This window comes from Rhipicephalus sanguineus, chromosome 3 (genome assembly GCF_013339695.2).
Source record: "Rhipicephalus sanguineus isolate Rsan-2018 chromosome 3, BIME_Rsan_1.4, whole genome shotgun sequence".
NCBI classification, from domain to species: domain Eukaryota; kingdom Metazoa; phylum Arthropoda; class Arachnida; order Ixodida; family Ixodidae; genus Rhipicephalus; species Rhipicephalus sanguineus.
This window is the reverse complement of record NC_051178.1, coordinates 33916068-33936198: the sequence shown is the minus strand read 5'-3', so window position 1 is coordinate 33936198 and position 20131 is coordinate 33916068. Positions and strand designations below refer to the sequence as shown.

Here is a 20131-nt window from a genome sequence, read left to right as displayed (position 1 = left end):
TCTCTGGTTTCGAATCTCTCACCAGGGCGCAATTAAACCTGTTGCGTGTGCGATTAAACGTGTTGTGAGGCCACAGTAGTTGCGTTTGCTGTTTTGGGGATTCACAAAAGCCAATTCCACCTCGTTGGTGATAACACGAACGATTATTATAGGTTTTTCACTTGATTTGCTTTCCGGACGCCTGCATGACAGTACAGCTTTTTCCTTCAGTGCACTCACCTGTGCAGTTTGCTTGAGCTATGGAAGTGCACACCGGTTGCTCTGCTGCAAGTGAGTCGAGCGCTTATTTTTGTATGTCTGTCAACTATGCTTATTACAGTAAAAGCTCATTAATTCGTATTCCACAGAACCAGAAAAAAAATGTCCGTATTAACGGAATTCCGAATTATCAAAAGTATAAAAAAAGAACAATAAACAAATGTCTGGTACATGAATACACTTTCACTATCTTGATGAATACGTAAATTATGTACTTATTTTGCATAAGAGCAGTGTAAAAGCTGCAATTTTCGTTAACCTGCGACCTCGTTCTCAATGCGACCACGGTGCCAGACTTCCGCGTTTATTTAACCAGAAATGTGTTCTGCACCCCTCCCTTATGTATTCTTGCACCATGCACATGGTGCGCACGGGACTTCTTTTGCAGGTGAAATGGCCCGCATCTGATAGTTGGTCCATCACAATGCAGCAAATGAGTTTTATGCCAGCATGCCGACCGCAGCTTAAAACTCTTCATCTTCAACAACTTCCGCCATGCTTGAGTTTATTGACATGCACGCACTTTGTATCAAGTTAAGTGGAGACGTTGGTCTTTAAAAAATTTTCTTTACTAGTTGGTTAACTGAATAAAATTTAATACCGGTGTTCAGTTTTTTCTGGCAGATTCCAAATCTTCAAGTGGATTTTTTATTAGCTGCATTAGAACAAAAGGTATGCAATTTCTGAAAGTATATTTCTTACGGTGCTTATTGGCAACTTTGCTTTGTCAAACACAAAAAAGCATGTGGCAAGACTGCCAAATAGCTGGTCTAGCCCTAAGTGATGTAAATCTGACTGTTTTCAGCGATCCTCCAATGCATTATAAATGGATGCATATATGAGTGAAAATTTTTTGCTACATACTATTTATGATTATCCAGAATTATAATCTGATGTATATATTATAAGAAAATAAATAGCATCACTGGCTAGACCAGCATTGTGGCAATCATGCCGCATACTTCGTTTTTGTGTTTTACTAAGTAAAGTTGCAAAAAATCACTGCAAGAAATATGCTAGAAAACGTTTTAGAAATGGCATATCTTTTGTTCTAATGCAGCTATTAGAATTCTTCTGACAAATCTGGAATCTGTAGAAAGGACTAAATAAGTGTATTAAATTTCATTCCACTCACTCAACTATTAATTAAAGTGCCAGTAGGCAGGCTCTGACTTTTTTTTGCACCTCCCAAACAATCATGGCTCTCCCAAACAAGCTTGCTTATTCGTGCAGAAGGCCGCGTCGATCACATTTTGCAAATATCAGTGCTGTGTAGCCGCTCTATTTTGAAAAGCAATTCCCGCACCCCTCACTAGCACCTGTCCAATCCTCCTCGTCTGCAAAGTGACGTAATCTTGCCCATGGGCAGCATTACGCAGCACCGACGTGGTCTGTTGGTCCTTTGCACTACAAAACAGTACCTTAGCCCTGCAGTGATGCGGTTTTGGCTGTCTTGACTTCATAGTCCGCATTTTCATTTTCCTGTGCTGCTCTCTGCCGTTTTGTTAAAGCCTCGAGGCTACCGGGACGAGCAGTATTGCCAGAACGAAGGCCTCCGAGATGAAGAGGTGTCTCACGACGTTTACGATAGGAGAAGGGTGCATACCTCGCCAGTTCCTCGTGCCCCTCGCACCGCGCTTCCTCCTCGCGCCACTATGACACATGTGCATGTGGGGGAAGCCTTGCTCGGTCGTTCGCTAGGCGCTAATGATGTAATCGCTGATGTCGTGTTACATTGCCAAAATAAAGCGTAGTCATGACAAAGGGCTATGCCTACCCTGCTCCGCTGCTAAGAAGGTTGGGAAAGCCGAGCAAGAAACTGAAACCAGCCGAAACGGGTTGTTCTATGCCTTGTAACTTCCTTATTACAGCACTTACTTGCAAAGTTCTTGCAGCAGCATGTTCACATCGTACAAGTGTGCAGTTATTTCTCCATCATAAATTTTGGACTGCGAGGTTGTTTACTGGCCCTTTAAAAAAAAACACACATCTCCCCTTAAAGGGGTACTAACACCAATTTTCGAAGTTGAGTTTACTTCGTCATACAAATCTGTATGCAGAGACAGCCCTTGCAAGTGTAAAGCTCAGTAAATGCCGATAAGATATTTCATTTTGTTATTAAAGTCAATTTTCGCATGGCGCACCCACTGACACCAACACTGGCGGGACGTCAGGCCCACCAGTGTTGGTGTCAATTCTGGCGTCATGCGAAAATTCTGGCGTCAATTCTGGTGACTTCATGCACCCAGTATGGCTGCTTGTGATGACTTGAGGTACCAAAACATACAAAATGGTCGCTTGTGCATCACCAACGGAGCGACGCAACGGAGCAGCCGTGGTAACGTCACGATAGCTGGCACAAACACGTGACAAGAAGCTCATACCGTGCCTTGACGTCAGGGTACATGAGGAACCGAAACTTGCTTTTAATAACATGTTCTTAATTTTTCAAGGTGAACTCACGCTTACCAGCACGTTTTCTAGGCTCTCGAGGACTCGGTCTTGCATTTGACGAAAAAAAAAAATGACAACTGAAAATTTTCATGTACCCCTTTAAAACAAAGCTGCTGAGTGCCGGATCATCATATGGACAAAACCGTGATCACTAACCGGTGAAGATAGTGATGCGGACAGCGCCGCCTCGTTTCATTTGTCTGCGAATGCCGTTTTCGCTCTTTTGCCTAGCACATTTGCAGCACTTCGTGCTTGGTGCGCTTTGAGGATCGTCTGAATTAACGGCGCTGCAGCCAAATGTGACCAAATTGACGAGAGTTGGGTGCCATTAAACAATGCACATGCTAGCCGGAACCGGGGAACACGTCCAAATTATCCGATTTTCCGAATGACCGAGGGTCGAATTAATGAGCTTCTACTGCACTTGGTAATCACATAGTTCGTACCTGCCAAGTCTCCTGGTCGACCATTTCTTACGTTTGTACGGTTGGCAGGAAAGTCTCCCGGAAATCGAAATTTCTCTGTGTGATCTAGCGATATTGATAAAAATTCAACCCAATCCAATCCAGGCTTTTTGCAAACCCATCATGTATAGCAAACCCATCATGCAAACCCATCATGATATGGATCAATTTAGGAGGTGTTGATGTCAACGTACAGTATACAAGCTCAGTTGATGTAAATGTACGTACAGTAGTATCTCGGTGATACAAAAGCGGCTGATACGAATTTGTGAAATTCCCCAGTTGAAATCCGCTATGTCCAATGGGCCAAAATTCGCATGTTCCGAACACTTTTTTTTCCGTGTAGTGGCGGGTGATACGAACTTTGGTACCGAAACTGTCGAGTGACGGCCGAGAGCAGAATCCTGGAAGCTTCGGAAGTACGTGTGCGGCCAGCGCACACACTGTAAGAACTGTGGTTATCGTTTGCCACAACCGCTGTGGACCAAACCGTGGTCGACCCTGACACGATCATGTATGGCGATGACGAAACTGATGGAACTCCGTAAGCGCATGCGCGTCGAACGCTCACCCAGTCAAAGCGATGCTGCTTTCTGCAAACACTGCAAACGAAACTGCGGCAGCTGCGTTCATAGATAGAAACAAATGACGTAGTTTTGAAGGCACGTGTGTGGCCAGCGCACGCAGATTGAAAACGGAACTGCTATTTCCCGCAACCGCCGCGCACGAAACCTGCGACGCGATCACTGTGACACGATCACTGTGACGCGGTCATTGTGACGCGGTCATTGTGACGCAATCATCGATGGTGACTTCAAGCTCTGAAGGTACGCGGCTAACGCAGCGGTAGATTAAAGACAATAAAGTAGTAAAAAAAGGCACGAAGCATTTTAGCATTCCTGTCGATCTTCGTTTATTACTATGGTTGAGCGGACTTAGGCACTTAGTTTTCAGTTGGCCTCAAGCAAAGCTTTGACGCGTGCTTTCGTGGCAGCTAGCTGCGCCGTCCTTTATTGGTTTGTTCATGTGTGTCCGAGAAAGGCGTACGTGAGTTCTTTCGACGAAAATGTTTTGTGCGTGTATCGTGGTTTGAAAGCAGATTTTGCTAGAATTTTGACGATACGAATTTTGGGACGATACGAATATTTTCACTCCCCCTTGAGATTTGTATCACCGAGATTCTACTGTAGTTGGGAAACCCTACCTGCGTTGCTTGTTTGGCCACTCTAAGGCATTATAAGACTGCAACGCCAATGTTTACGCTTACGGGGCTGTTCGGGACTCCCCCTTCCCTCGTTGTTCGAGATGTTTTTGTGAGAAAAAAGGGGGGGACGAGTTAAATTAGCACACCTACTACATGCCCCCGCCCCCGGTTTGGAAATCTCCCGGATTCGGGTTCCTTTAACTTGACAGGTATGCATAGTTACATAAGATGAGTCTATATAATTACATTTGCGTAATCACTGAATAGGGAGTAAAAGCTCTACCTACCACTATAGCAGCTTCACTGGTGAAACACCTTCGCAAAGTGGATTGGCCGACGAATTTTTTTTGTAATTGTATGCATGCACTGCATTCAACTTTAAAAAAGAAGATCAAGGCATTGGTTGGATACGTAGTGGGGGTGGCTGTGTGTACCGCAATAACTGCATCCTGATGCGATTGCCACAGTGGCAGGCTGGAAGAAGTGCTTGATGGTGTGTAAGTGGCCTGGAAATGTGTGAGGTTGCCTCCTTTGTTGAGTACCTCATTACCGAGAGCAGATGATTTGTGCAACCATTATCCTTGTTAGTGAAAGATGTGTGAACGGGTGTGACGCAGTGAGGAGGAGGCTCAGCAGGCACTGACTATGCTCAACGGTCGATGGTACGCGGGACGCCCAGTCAGCTGCGAGTTCAGCCCTGTCGATCGTTGGAAAACAGCTGTCTGTGGTGAGTATCACATTTATATGGTTGCTCTTTCGAGAGCTGCCTTGTGTTGCAGGCAGTGATTCAGTAATGGTGCACCACCCACCTTGGCTGGTCAAAGTCAGTGCCACATTTGTTTGGAGTTCCACCTCGTCTTTACTATGGTGGCACAAAGCTGCACTCAGTCCCATTCCAATTTGTGTCTTTACAAAAACTCAGCCCCTAGCTTTTCCCTGTAAAGGAACAGCTAGTCTTTGCTTAGTGCAATTCTAACTAGGGATATGCGAATATACGAGTTTTGAGTTCAAATCGAATCATACCTAATCAAATAATTCAATTAGACTTTCGGATTCGTAGTATTCATACTTTTGGATGATTTACACAAATGAATTATGGTAATTTGCCACATGTAGTTTGCCTGAAAAGTCAGTTTCACTGTAGTGTGGAGCCACTAATATCGTTAAACCAGAGGAAATTTGCACTGCTATGAAGCTACGCTACGGGGCACTCACAAAAATTTTGGTCTGGTGTTCCTTTTGCTGCAATGTGTTGCTGGGAGCCTGTTAGTCATAACACGACGCTTTACTTGCTGTGGTGTGCAACAGATAATTAATTACAGTTTGTTTTTACAGTCTGTTTATTACGAACCAGCCCCAGTTTCTTCTTGGAAGAGCTCCAAGAACCACAAGCTACCGGGTGCAACTACAGTAAAACCTGATTAATTGGAACTCTGTTATTTTGAAATCCTGCTTAATTCGAAGGATTTCTGCGGTCCCGTATTTTGCAATGTAAATTTGAGTGGATAATCTGAAGTGGCGGTCAGTACCAGCCCGGTTAATTTCAAAACTTTGGGTGCCATCTGCCAATTCCCGATACCGATTTTGCCACTAATCCGTGGTGACGGCAGCCCTTAGGAGCCACAAGGCAATGCCAGGTAGCAATACTAACAAGTGACAGGTGAAGCACCCCAGCCGTACTGCTGCCAGTGCAAAAAAAAAAAAAGAAAGAAGAAGAGAAAACAGTCTTGTGGGCAATTGAAATGTGCGCCTGCAGAAAAGAAGACGTGCTTGACTGCAGCACAGTGGTGACATGCGGGCAGTATGTTGCATGTTTCTCACAATGTCAGCGTGTCATGATTTACCCATTCTTTCTGGGAAAATAAATAAATTCATAAAGGACGGTCTGACGGAATTCGCGATGTATGCAAACCTCCGATTGGCGGTTGCTCCGGCAATTCGTGCACTTGCACTGCTGGCGGAGTTCTTGCCTGCAGCACCCACTTCGAAAGCTCATTTCGAAGACTTCAGTGATCATGTTTTCTAGCAAATTCCTTCACACTGGCCATTATTAAATTCTTTATTTTACCAGAAGGAATGGACGAATGGTCGCATTATGGCGCTGCCGGCACCTCGCTGCTGACGCTGCGAGAAGCAGGTGACACGCTGTCTGCGTGTCACTGTGTTGCAGTGAAGCACGTCTTCTTTTCTGCAGGCGCGCATTTCAGTTAATCAGGAGACCGTTTTTTTGTTTTCTTTTTTTTTTTGTGCTGGCAGCAGTGAGGCTTGCCATTTCCCTGGTTTAGTGGCAAAATTGGGACAGGGCGTTGCTGGCAAACATAACCCTTGGAGCCACAAACTAGCAGGCACAGCAAACGACCACCTCTGAATACTTTCAGTATTCAAAGTTCCTTGCATCCCAGTTTTTGTAGTTTTCGTTAATTCGAAAACCCGCTTAATTAGAAGATTTCTTACAGTCCCAGTCCCAGTGAAACAAACTCGACCGCGTAGGCACACAGAGCTGTGATGCACTTCTGCATTGCCTGCACTGTCTGCTCGGGTCCTTTTGCCTACAGCACTGAGGTTGTTGCCATACCAGTGATGATTTTCTTGAGACTTTCAATGCATCCGGCACAGACAGACTAGCGAGCAGCTGTAAAAGTCTGCTGGTGCAAGTGCGACAGAAGGGCAATGGTAGCTATGACGTCACTATTACGTAGTTCGGCAGCAGTCTTGATGATGCAGAAGGCAATGTTGCCTTAGGCAATGTCAGTGTCTTGAGGTGCAGCTTATATCACTCTATTGCGCATGTGAAATTTAAAATTCATATATAAATTACCTTGCAAGCTATATTCATTGTTGAGATTTGGTAGATGATATACGCGTGTCCACGGACACGCGTATATCATGTGTCAGTGCCCCTTTTAGTGTGCATGCTACCTGTACCCTGGTTAAAACTTTTTTTAAGGTTTAAAAGTGTGTTATGCAGTCTTGTATGAGCTAAGTACAGCAAATTATAAAACATAATGCATTTTACTGCATATAACTTGCATCCTAGCACTATTCAAAACCTGCTATGATATTGATTTGCTTCAGAATAATTCTATACTAATTACCATTTGCTTCGACTTCACTTTGAACCAAAGCAGTGACATTCGCACAATTCTAACACTAATGCATGTTTATCTTAGAAAAGATTGTAATTTCCCCACGCTAGAAAAAAAAAGAAGGAATGAGATGTACATGTGATTGCACTCCACAACAGAAATTTTTAGCGAAGTTGCTGTACTGAATTTTCATCGTAACTAGGGTCATCGACAAGCCAGCCCTCTTCATAACTTCTATGCCCAGGCACTGCTGCCTTTGAAAGGTATCTCCACTTTTACGGCCATTAAAATCTTGTTGGTTGGCAGTACATGTGACAGCTGTCACTGCCTTAACCAGAAACTCCACAGACTTGCACCCTGCTCTGCAGTTACTTTTTCTGGCATGTGAAACAACAGCCCTCTTGCGTGCTGATGTGAATGAACGCCAAAAGTTGTAACAGCAGACCTGTTTAAGCTTTTTGTTTGTCTGTAGAATGTAGACCAGAAACGCACAATACCTAGCCAACACTTGGCACAGCTGTGCTTCGCATAGAAAGAGTACCATTTGATTGCAGTGATATGGGCAAGACTACAAGAAAAAGAAAGAGCATATGTATACCAATGGTTAAATGGAAGTCAGTGGGATGGTGAAAGAATTCCTTATGAGCGGTATTTCGATATAAGCGACCACTCGAGAAAAGCTAGAGCAGTCGAGCTTTAATTTGCCACAACTGCGAGGAAGTCAAAACACAACGTATTCAGTGAAGCAAAACCTTACCTAGGTGCAAAAATGGCAGCGAGCTTTAGCTGTTTCAGGTTTTTGCCGGGTGTGAGCAACCCTTGCTCCAATTTGATCAAGCATTGCACGAGGCTGTGGTCACCCTCCATGCATGCAAGTGTATTTCGCAGCAGGTGTGCGTACTTCCGCATCTGCACCATAGTTGGCACTTCATGTTGCTCTTCATCCGTAAGCTCTTCGTCCTCGTCGGGGCCACCAACAGTGTCAATTATACCCGCATCTGTTGCTGGGGCGACCATGGGGGACACCGGCGATGCAATTGCGACTGAGATTAACGGTTCTGGTGCACTGCACCATGGAATTTGACAGCTCCTGTTTGCTCCGCAGTAAATAGCTGGGAGCACTCGGCACTCGCTTGGTACCCGTTACTAGGCAGTCATCGGTTGTGGGTTTGGTACTTTTATGGCCTGTTCTCTGCCTGCATGAGTCTAGTTCTTTGGCAGCATTATTTGACACTGGATGCTGCTCGGCAACACCTCCGCTTGCCACTTCGTTCTATGCAGGTCAAGCTCTTCATGCGTTTTGAGTAATGCAGCTTAATATGCATGAGTTTGTGTCCGGACTGGAATAAATTTCGTCAAATAAAGTGATATTTCGAGTGAAACGATTTCGTGATAACGAGGGATTACTGTACTTGCTATGTTGTTTGTGCTGCGAGCACTTGAAATGCTTGTAGAGCAGGGAGACGTGACGGCGGCAGATGAGGCCGTACCGTCATCGCTACTTTATCGAGACGCGGGCGAAGCGAGAGACCGAAGCGGTTGTGGTTGACGTGTCCAGAAAGGCCAAGAGCCAGAGCATTCTTATCGTACCTCATGGCTCGTGCACCTCGAGCCACGCTGCTTTCCTCTTCTTTTGGTGCATCTGCCGCGACGCTGCATGCTCTAAACCCTGAAAGGTGTGCAGTGCAGTGCATCTGGGGTCATGTAACTACTAAGCCATGTGCCTTCTGACTGGTTACAGGCTTGTTCTTCCGCCGTGCCTGTCCCAAGGGTCGTGGATGCAATTTCTTGCATGTTTTCCGCAACCCAACAGATGAATGCTGGCATGAGAGCAGGTGAGTTGTACACGCAGTTTCACGAAAAACATTCAGCTGGTTGGTTGTCACTCATGTGTAAGCTCCCTGTGTACCCTTTTTCTTTTGGAAGGATTTTGCAGCAGACCAAGCAAAGAAAGCTGAACATACTATTTAAAGGCCTGTCCACAATGCACACACAACGTAATGGTGGTAAAGGGAAACTATTAGAAGCTGAGACAGTAGAGCCTCAATAATTCGACTCCGGGTAATTTGATATTGCAACAATACAATCCTAAATGAAGGTCCTGGCTAGCACACACTGATTTCTATGGGACAGAAGCTTTTGTTATCTTCAATGCTGGCCCTTGCTTCATAAGATAAACTTGACTGGTGAGAGTGAGTGCACTAAACTCAAATGCAGATTTCTATGACACTTTTTGAAGAGACACCATGTCAGAGACATCAAAACTCTCATGTGAACACTAGCATATTTTCGACCTGCCTTAGAAAGCGTTTTGGCAAGTACAGCAACTCGCATTGAATGATCACTGGATTTGTCTGACTCTTATGCACACGTTGCTGTTATATTTTATTGGTCAGAAAATTTTGCTCCACAGTGCAATAAGATAGGAAACAACCTTTGTAGTGTTGGCAACAGCTCACAATCAGAATCATTGCCATCCTCATCACAAAATGGCGATGGGGCTAAGTTTAATGGTGGTCCTTCACACAGTATGTTTGTCTAGCCTTCTTCATATATTGAGTAGTGACACTGTGTATTGCATGGTCTTCTAGGCAGCTATTCTTAGTGAAGAAGATTTGAGATAAACTGTGGGACCAATGCGGGTAGGTTCCACTGGATGCAGGCTGCTCTTTAATGGTGACAAAAAATCCCTGTAAGATTTCTCTGGTGCTGGGCAGAATTGAGCCACATGACAACAGAGTGTAAGAAAAAATCGGCATCCTCCGAAGCGACACTTGATCGAAGAGGCTCACTCTCGGTGTTTCTTGTTGAATAGCCGACGAGAGTGAAGATCTCACAGTGCCTGGAAGGTGCCAAGCGAGGGGCCATATAAATTCTAACAAACTGCCACGGTGCAAATGGGCGAGCGAGGAATCGTAGTAAATTGGCAGGAGGCAGTGTCGAGCGTTTGTCTTGCTGACGCACAACAGCCATCCCATTTGGCAATTATTGTGGGTAGTATTGATGTGGTCATGGGTCTTGTGCAAGCCCATGGAGAAAGGGGAAACTTGGCTTCTTTCTGCACCGTCACAGTGTCACGCAGAAGTGTGGCGGAGGCCATTGTGACAGCGCTACCTACAGAACAGCGACCAAACTACTGCGCCGGAGCAGCATACGCAGGGAGCTCATTCTTGTCGTCTGTTTGCACACCGCTGCTTGGTGTTTGAGCCCTTGCATTAGGTAACTATAGGTGCAATAGCTCAAGTACACTGGCTGAACATGAAGCCCATCGCTAAATGAGGCTGCAAATGTTGTGATGTTTGCTTTCGCTAAGCTGGCCGGAGAGCAGTGGCGCACCGACGGGGGGGGGTTTTGGGGGTTGTAACCCCCCCCTGAGGCCGACCTGACCCCCCCCCCCCCGTAACTGCTTCACGGTCATTGTCGCCGAGAATCCAGCGTACACGTTCACGGGCCTTTCAGACGTTGTTATTTCAATTCAAGAGGTGGTCTGAGGTCGATTTTCTCTCATTTACTCCAGAAATACGTGGTATTCACCCATCTACTCCTAAACTGAAAGAGCGCAAACCGCGTGCTCTGTGGCTCTGCGTTCACTTCCAGTGAAGCGGCTTTGGACGAAAGAAAAGATGCTTTCACGGGTCGTCAGTTTGACCCCTCTTCTTTTCTTGCCCCCTCTGATTATTGCAATAGAGCAAGGAGATATTTCGGAATCTTCAAAACAAGCTATTGTTTTTTTTTATTGTTTGATTCTCGGGGGAAGTCTAAAAGGGGCTGTGTACAATGACAATGCGCCGCGTGACTTGACCACAGACGTCGGTGCAGAGTGCATGTGACATGAAAATATTACGTATAGCAGCTCATCCAGCTGTGTACGCAGTGCTACATACATGTTTGTCCAGAACAAGAGTTCGCAGTGTTGTTTACCGTTTGTAACGTTATTATCCGGTTCACACGGGCAAATCTAATGCACTTACCTGCGCACATGCAAATTATACCTGGTTCACTGGGACGCTTCTAATGTAATTAGAGATTAAGATATCAAGTGCCTAAATACCATTAAATTGTCGGTGTCACATGGCTTGATTTATTGGCACTAATGGCGCGATGACGAAATTGCGCAATGAATATATGCTGGTTTTGTCTTGAATGTGCAACTTCTTTCAAATTCTACGTCATAAAACTCATTTTATAGAAATAACAAGCGCTTTCATGTACATTCAATGCCTTACTCGCTATGGAAACAAAACTCGCTTAAGCGTGATGAACATTTCCTGTTGCGATGCCGGTGGCATTCTCGTTACTTTTTCTTAAATGCTTGATATTATAGTGAACACGAATTGTGTCCGTCACGGAGCACCTTTGTTTTCCTTTAAATAGTCAATAATGTACGCTCTCCTTCCCGACAAACATTCTTTTTTCATCATATAGATGGGCTCTACAAAACCACGCCCTCTGGATGAAGCTTTTTCATCTAGCGGCCGTGACAAAACACAAAATGAAAATGAAGGCACTCATTCAACGGCAAGCTCTAAAGTATATAGCCACGTGTCACCGCTAAAATGCCCTTTATATTCACGGTGTTACCAATTAGCGCCACTTTTTACGTGCAGACGAGCTCTAACGTAATTCTAATTGGCAGGACCGAACCAAGGTAACTATCGATCCTCCAAAACGAAAAAAAAAGGAGAAAAGCATTTGAAGCACTTGGGCCCTTCCAGAGACATATGGTGCGAATCTTCTTTTGCTGCCTTATCACAATGCATTAATTTTGCTAAATATGCAAACTTTCTCATAAAAGTTTCACTATTTGGAAACCTGTGCCCATGTCTGTCGCCATAGCAAATATAACAATGAAACACATCGAGGAACAAGCTCTTAATTCATTGCAGCCGCAGTCAAAAATCTTTCACAGATACGTCTCAACGACTGTCATTCGAGTGTCAAGAGGTCATAAGTCACAATTATTCTCTCATCTAAATTTATCCAACGAGTATTCAGTTCACCCTTGAAACAGAAGACTCCCTGTCGTTTTTAGATGCCCTTGTAACTTGCAAATGAAACTGTGCAAACACACCTACACAAGTCGATATTTTCAGTTCACTTTAGAACCCCACAAAAATCCGCAATACATCAGTAGTAAAGAAGAGCCGGAACGCACTGCAGCACACAACTTTAGAAAAAAAACAGGAAAAACGCGATATATTCAGGAAACGCGCCAGGAACGGCTACCCAAAATCTTTTATTCAGGAAGCATTTCGCTTCCAAAAACACAACGACGCAAGCTGAAAAATCCAGTAACAGGTGTCCCCCAATCAACATCACGACAGAAATACATATCTCCGCTATCCGTGGCGCCAGCAAAACCATCGCCCGTTTCCGCGGCCGGCTGAGTAACGTGACAGTAAGAACGCGAATGGCCCGTCGGCTCTTGCGCTTTGCCGCCTTTGTGCCATGCACACGTGCAGTGCGAAATGGGAGGGATAAAGACCTGACCGAAGCCAGTTCGAAACCGCTAACGGTGGCGCGCGCGACTTCAAAGCGAAACCACATGTTCGAAAAGCCGCCGGCGTACTAGGCTGCCGAAAAAAGAAGGAAAAAAAACGGTCTTGTTGACACCCCACTCCTCCGAGCGCGTGGCCCATAGCCGACGATGGGGACCGGCGGTTCGTGAAAATGTTTGCAGCATTACGAACACAATAGTGCGTTCTATGCCTTCTCCCAAAAACCGGCCACCGGAAGAGCGTACCCAAGCCATCTTCAACAAAACTGATTGTACTGGCTGCGACGCGAGCTGCATCAACGGAACTGAGAGAGACGGAAAAGACGTCCCCAATCCATCGCAGCTGAAGCCAATTACCGGAAATGAATGCTGGCAGGACTTCGCTTTTCCCCGAGCAAAGCGCAAGAAAAAGAAAAGGAAAAAAGATGTACGCGTACAGCCTCACAGTCCGGCACTCCAAGTATCCCCCTTTCCCTGTCTCTCATCTAACAGTGCACCTCGACACATCCACACGGCAAAGGTGCTCCCCACCACTTTTTACTCTTCAACTCATTCCCACCGGTCAATCCCTCGCACTCCTCTGTTCTTCGACCGAAGAGCACTGCCGCCGCCTGCCTCACCCTTTCATACCCACCAAACAAGAAAAGAAGCCCTGTTCATCCCTCCCTCGACCGCTCAAGAAGGAACCGTATGTATTCCGAAAAGTAGGGAAAAACGTTCACTCAAAGTTCCAAAGATAAGAGGGCGTCGGCGGCGCTTCGAAAAGAGTGTTTTTTGTTTTTTTCGGGGCTTGCGTTTTCTACAGGCAAATGGTGTCGCCAGCGGGGTGGCCGCGCACTTTTTTTTTTAACTTTGTTGACAGAGGACGGACGAGCCGTATTGGAGCGGCGAGAAGAAAGGCGACCTCGTACGCGGCTCGTTCGTCAAAGCGACAGCAAACCCGGGAGGCCGTACAGCTCGAGCACATGGCGATATTCGTTTAAGCACATACACTGTGGTTCCTGCATTTATGAGCAAGCCTTGGCGCAACTAGTGTGTGCGTCGACAGCCATGCCGCAGTACCGCGCGCACGCAGGGACACCAAGCAAGCACGAATGCTATGCGAAAATCCATACGTTGCGAAGATGGGAGGAGTAAGACGACGGGGCAGAATGAGTAAGTGTTTTCAAGGACGCGTGACAAGAAAAAAGGGCTTTGGAAAGTGCGAGAGTTATATTGGGGTGCCACGTTTTCTTTCTCTTTTTTTCAGACAACTCTCGCTCTCTCTCTTTTCACCACTTCTTTTTTGTATGTTCTACATCGGACGGAAGCTACGAAGTTTGATGTGCCCCCATGCACACGTTCAGTTCGCTCGCTAGTACTTGCTTCTGTGTCTGCTGCGCGAATCTGCGTCGAATGAGCTACCACATCACAGGGATTTCGCTGAAGCGCCAGTCGAACACGATCCTCAACTACTTCCCGAAAAAGATTCCGTGTTCAGATTCAAGAGATGCAGCGACAGCACCGGAATGCCCGATTGCGGCCAAAAGGAAGTGATGACTCAGCACTTATCGCCTTCAGATGCGTCAATCGATCAGTCACTTATCACCGAGGATACTTCAGTCGCCGAACCTGTGCACCCGAATGACATGGCAAATCGGTAAGCGTGGCTACAGTGCAGTTTATCCGTGAGCTGAGAATTGTACTGTACGTGTGCTGCATTGAGCTGTACGTATATAATGTTTATAATCAATGTCACAAAGCTTATAGCAAATATTTACGATGTACTTCCAGATTTGTAGTTTGGCGAAGCCTGAAGGAAGTATAATATAGGATGTTCTGCTCACATTGTGCACAAAATTCTCAGTTGCAGAGTTCTTTAACTGCTAAAGTTGCCAATGGGGCTTGTTTGTATGACATTTCCTGATTACTGTGGTAATCAGGCACAAGACACAATAAATGGGACACAAGAAAGGCACACGGCGCTGGGTGTCCTCGTGTGCCTTTCTTGCGTCCCATTTGTTTGCGCTAACATAGTAATAATTTTTTTAACAGCAATGCGCGACCGCCAGCAGGCCGGCACGTCAGCACCCTTATCACTACCTGGAGCTGAAGAACTAGCAAAAATAAGTATTTGCCAGGCATCTTTGTTGGAACTATATTACGCGTTGGTTTATTCAATTTGCCATTTATTTTCTCCGTGCGCTGCTTCACTGAACAGTTTCTTGGCCCTCTCAAGTTTTTCAAGATCTTGCTGTAAAATGCTGAAAGATCATCATCATCATCACATTTGATATTATTATTATTATTATTATTATTATTATTATTAGCAGTAGTAGTAGTATTGTTATTACTATTTGGTATCTCATATTTTCTTTGTCGTTGCAATCCTCCAGCCTAAGCAACGAAATGGCGTATTATGCAATGTGCCCGCAACCCCCCCCCCATCCCACACTCCTGTAGGCTTCTCAGAATTTCAACCCCCCCCTGAGAGAATTCCTGGGTGCGCTACTGCCGGAGAGGCATGAGAGGGAGAACAACCGACCACTATGATTTCACGAAGCTGTCCACAATCGCCAGAGCAGTTCACTTGGCAGCAGTGGCATTGCATTAGCCACAACTTTAACAGAGTTCTCTGTTTATGCAGTTATCCTGACCGCCCATTCTTCGCCCATCCCGTCTGCCCTATCGATGATTATCTTCGTGGTGTTGCATCATCACATTGCTCTTGGAAGGGGCTAGATCATCCACATGTGGTGAAGCTGCGACTGCGTGGTCACATCGTGGCGTGCTGCTGGCACTCACCGATTTCACCACTGCAGGTCACTGCCCTGACTGCAAGCCCTATAAATTAGCCGGCCTCAACGACTGCTCTGCACCGGCAGCAGTGGCATTGCATGAACCAGTTTCCTGTTTATGCAGTTATCCTGACCGTCCATTCTTCGCCCATCCTGTCTGCCCTATCGGTGATTATCTTCGTGGTGTTGCATCATCGCATTGCTCTTGGAAGGGGCTAGATCACCCACATGTGGTGAAGCTGCGACTGCGTGGTTACACCGTGGCGTGTTGCTGGCATTCAACAATTTTGCCACTGCAGGTCACTGCCCTGACTGCGAGCCCTGTAAATTATCCGGCCCGAACGACTGCTCTGCACTGGCAGCAGTGGCATTGCATGAGCCACAACTTAAGAGTTCCTTGCCTATGCAGTTATCCTGACCGCCCATTCTTCGCCCATCCTGTCTGCCCCATCGGTGATTATCTTCATGGTGTTGCATCATCGCTTTGCCCTTGGAAGGGTGTTTTGGTGTTGTCCCCACTGTTGTGGCAGCCCAAGACACAGCAATACTTCGGACCTTGCTTCCACGGGGGTCGCTTCTGCCAACACGGAAATGCAGCTTTGCACAGCAAGCCTCTCGTTTCAGCATGCCAAGCTGTCGGCACGGTGCCCCAGTTCCCCGCACCGACTGAGGAACGCACGCGCATGTGTTCCTGCTGCCGACAAACAGGCTGAGTCGGCCGCGCTTGCCCCCGGTAGCTCCAGAGCTTTCCGCCAGAGCCACAGCGCGGCGCTGTCGTCGCCCCGCAAACTTGAGCTTGGGTTCCTTATACCTGGTCTTCCATTTCGAGGGACCACACAGGGGTTACACGGAGTTCTGTGGAAGGGTAAATGGGAGTCATTAAAAACTGCATTATAGCTGGCCCTACACTAAGCAGTTATGTTAGAAGTGATCTGTTCTGTACATAAGCTGAGGAATCGACCAATACCTTGCCAAGCACTGGTTGTTATGATAGTTGATGGTACCAAGAACTGTGCAAGATGGAATGGTTGAAAGGATGGTTGGACACAACAGTGTGCTTAGTGATTGAGTCGGGCATCGCAAAAGAACTGTGGGTACATGCTGTGGTGACTGCATTGCAATTATTTCTTAAGACTGGCTGGATGAAATTCTCTTAAAGAAAAGTGTTACTCTGGACTTGTGTTCTCCTTTATGGTTGTATGAAATTCTGTTAAAGACAGATACTGCCCTGGACTTGTGTTCTCTTTGTTTGGTTTGTAATTTAATTTGTAGCTGCTTCGATTAGGTCAACATTGTACACACCTTTAAATGTGTGGTTGTAGCCTACAAGTTCCCAGAGCGAGATTGGCATCGGGATATTATTGGTGTGAAAAGCAAAACAAAGGGGGAGAACGGCTGGATTTTACATAATATGCATACTACACTCAAGTGCTTCTTATCTCGTAATGTGCTGAGCAGAACTGAGTAAATCTAGCCACAATAGGGTGCACCAGACAAGAGACATAACACAGAGATTGCACACCATTATGCTTGTTTGGTAAATCCTGTCATATTTAATAGTACTATTACACAGTAATTCTACTCATCATGAATCAGTGCCGAGTACTGCACTTTCTCACTTTTTTGCTCAACCGACTCTGTCATTTATCACTTCTTGCAGTGCTAGAAACATGATTGGCTGCCTAAACTGTGAACTAGCTCAGAAGAAAGCTTTTCGTGTTACAGGTCCCCACCACCACAGCGTCAACGTTCCCACAGCCCAGGAGCCAAGAAGGCAAAACGATCCAGGTCGCCACACAGATCGCATAAGAGGTCACGTTCCTCGAGATCAAGGTCAAGATCAAAGACTAGAAAAAAACGGCGTCGCCACAAATCTCGTTCCAGGTCCAGAAGCAGGTCAAAAAAATCACCCACACACTCTTCAAGGTGAAAGCTTTGTTAGGGATTTCAGCCAGAAGCGCGAAAGGTACATTCGTCATTGCACATTAAGTGCATTCTTGGTTCTGCTCTGAAGAGTCCTGGAGATTTGTGTTCAAACAGCTCACTTTGTCTGCCTTCAGACTTATTCGGAGTTTCTGATGCAAGCCACTATTTAAGTTGCCCTAGAAATGTCTTTTCTGTCAGGTGAAGTCGGATGGGGTCTGTATATACTACTGAAATGTTCCCTGAAAGCTATTGTCAGACAGCAGTGAAATAAACTACCAAATGGTGAGACCTGTGCTTCTTTTTTCTATGTTTAAAATGAATTACGTGAGTGCTAAGTTGATTAGTGATAGTTACTTTTGTGACAGGTGATAATTAGTGAACGTTGGAACATCGACATAAAGTGCGCGGTAAAATAACCACATCACATGGCTCATGCCTTCGACAACTTGCGTGAATGCATGAGGGACCGTGCCACATTTTTGCATGCAGTGCATTTTATTACATACAAGGATAAATCCCACCTCCTTGTTGTTTTTAACCCTTTGAGGGTCGAATTTTTTTGCCATATGCGACCCTCCAGGGTCGTTGTTTTTAATTGCCTATTTAAATTCTTCAGAAGATTCTATTGCAGAAAAGAATTGTCATAATTTTTTTAGGGTGACCGTAAATTGACAAAAAAAAAACAAAAAAAACAGCAGATCCCACGCACTGGGAATCGATGTAATCCGAAGCAGCCAGCAGAGAGCTGCATACATCGCCTTCTTTCTCTTTGAGGAAAATGAAGTCATTCATGTCATGACATCTAGTTCACTATATATTTATTTCAGACATACTGCCAATCCCAGCGGGGATTTTTGCAGAAAGGGCATACATACAGTAAAGATATTCAAAAGAGTACTTTTAACAAGTCATAATGTGGTTAATTACAAAGAAGTTGCATGAGAACAAACATATATTTCAAGTTAACGAATGCAAAAATACAGGAGCTACAAAGAACGCAGTCATGGACAAAAAGCAAGCAAAAAGAAAAAAAAAAGATATATGGAGTGTATACGTGGAATACACATGTAAAGTAACATATAATATTTGACATGTACGGTCCACTTGCATGTAAAGTAAATAAGTTGTTGCCGGAAGCAGTATTAGCAACACACAGATATGAATTACTACTGTACAAACAGTTCATGTCTGGCGTGTGTTTAGGTGGTCCTCAAGGAGTGACAGAAAGGTGTTTTCATTGGTACAAGCAGTTATATATGAGGGCAGACTATTCCATACCCTAATAGCATGCGGAAAAAAGGAAAATTTAAAGCAGTCAGTTTTGAAACTGGTATTCCTGAAGGAATTGGGGGTGCTTATGCCGTGAGGGCCTAGTTTCTGGGTGAGATATGTATTTAGCGCTATCAATACAAAGCTTATTGTGATAAAGTTGATTTCGCGCATTACTCGTGTTGGCGACGCGGGACCACGACGGTCCACTTTTGTGTTTGATGAGGCATCTAGGGCTTTAGCCTTCAAAAAAACAGGACAAACCAAAGTAAACGATGATAGTGCAACATCGTGTATGCCTCACTTCATGTAACAAGCGATCGCCCTGAAAACAAACGTGATTCTCAGCTCAGAGGCAGCTGATTACATGCGTCTGCGAAACAAAAGAGGCTTGCTTTACCCGACTGGTCATCTCTTTATATTTATTCAAGAGATGACCAGACACGCTGTTTAAGTACTACGGCGCTTCAGCAGAAAATTGTGGTGGACGCTATATCGAGGTCGTGAGGAACAAGCGGGAAATTGCGGTCGGGTGCCCTGTTGACACGCACTCAATTGCCGCAGAAACAATTTAATTTTATGTAACTCCTCATCCACATCTTTTTGTAAAGTCTCTGAACCGGGCGAACGCTAACCGCCGAGAACTGTGAACATGTCTGAAGTTCAGGATGAGTTATTTGAAACTGTTTTCACTTCGTATGGTGAAGGCTTGAAGCAACGCACGCATCTCGCGGGAACGTTTGATAGTGTCCTTCAGCGATCCCTGTAGATAGAAACTATAAGACCGACGCATGAGTGACCACAGCTGGCTCCGAAACATCTAGTCGATATTATATACCTATTCTGCTACGCGCTGTGGTTTTTTGCGCTGAGTTTCCACACAGGGCGCTTGAAGTCTACTTAACTTTTATAATGCGGTGCAGAATGGAGCTTATCCATATTTAAGCGTTGTTGGGGCTGGGGAAACAACAGAATACAAAAAATCATGTGTCAAGCGGCATCACCGTGGCCTAGTTCCGGTGATAGAGTTTGAGAATGTTGGTGGGTGCGTAAAAACTCGCAAAATGAACACGTTCAAGGAAAGAACAAAAAAAAAAAACAACTAGGGGTGTGCGAATATTCAAAATTTCGAAGATTTTTCTAATAGTGTTTGCTATTTGATTCAATTCGCACTGGAATTTCACTATTCGAACTTC

The 20131-nt window shown here is 45.3% G+C and overlaps 1 protein-coding gene across 2 annotated transcripts in view; it reads left to right on the top strand.

The window, feature by feature from the left end:
• LOC119386539 (U2 small nuclear ribonucleoprotein auxiliary factor 35 kDa subunit-related protein 2) overlaps positions 1 to 17948 on the top strand; it is a 39330-nt gene extending 21382 nt beyond the window's left edge. For both annotated transcript variants that reach the window (XM_037653807.2, XM_037653806.2), the window contains exons 8-10: positions 4998 to 5107; positions 9208 to 9301; positions 17466 to 17948. In XM_037653807.2, the coding sequence (XP_037509735.1) occupies positions 4998 to 5107; positions 9208 to 9301; positions 17466 to 17670 (409 nt within the window). In that variant the 3' untranslated portion in view covers positions 17671 to 17948. The remainder of the gene's footprint in view (positions 1 to 4997; positions 5108 to 9207; positions 9302 to 17465) is intronic.
• The last annotated feature ends 2183 nt before the right edge of the window (positions 17949 to 20131 follow it).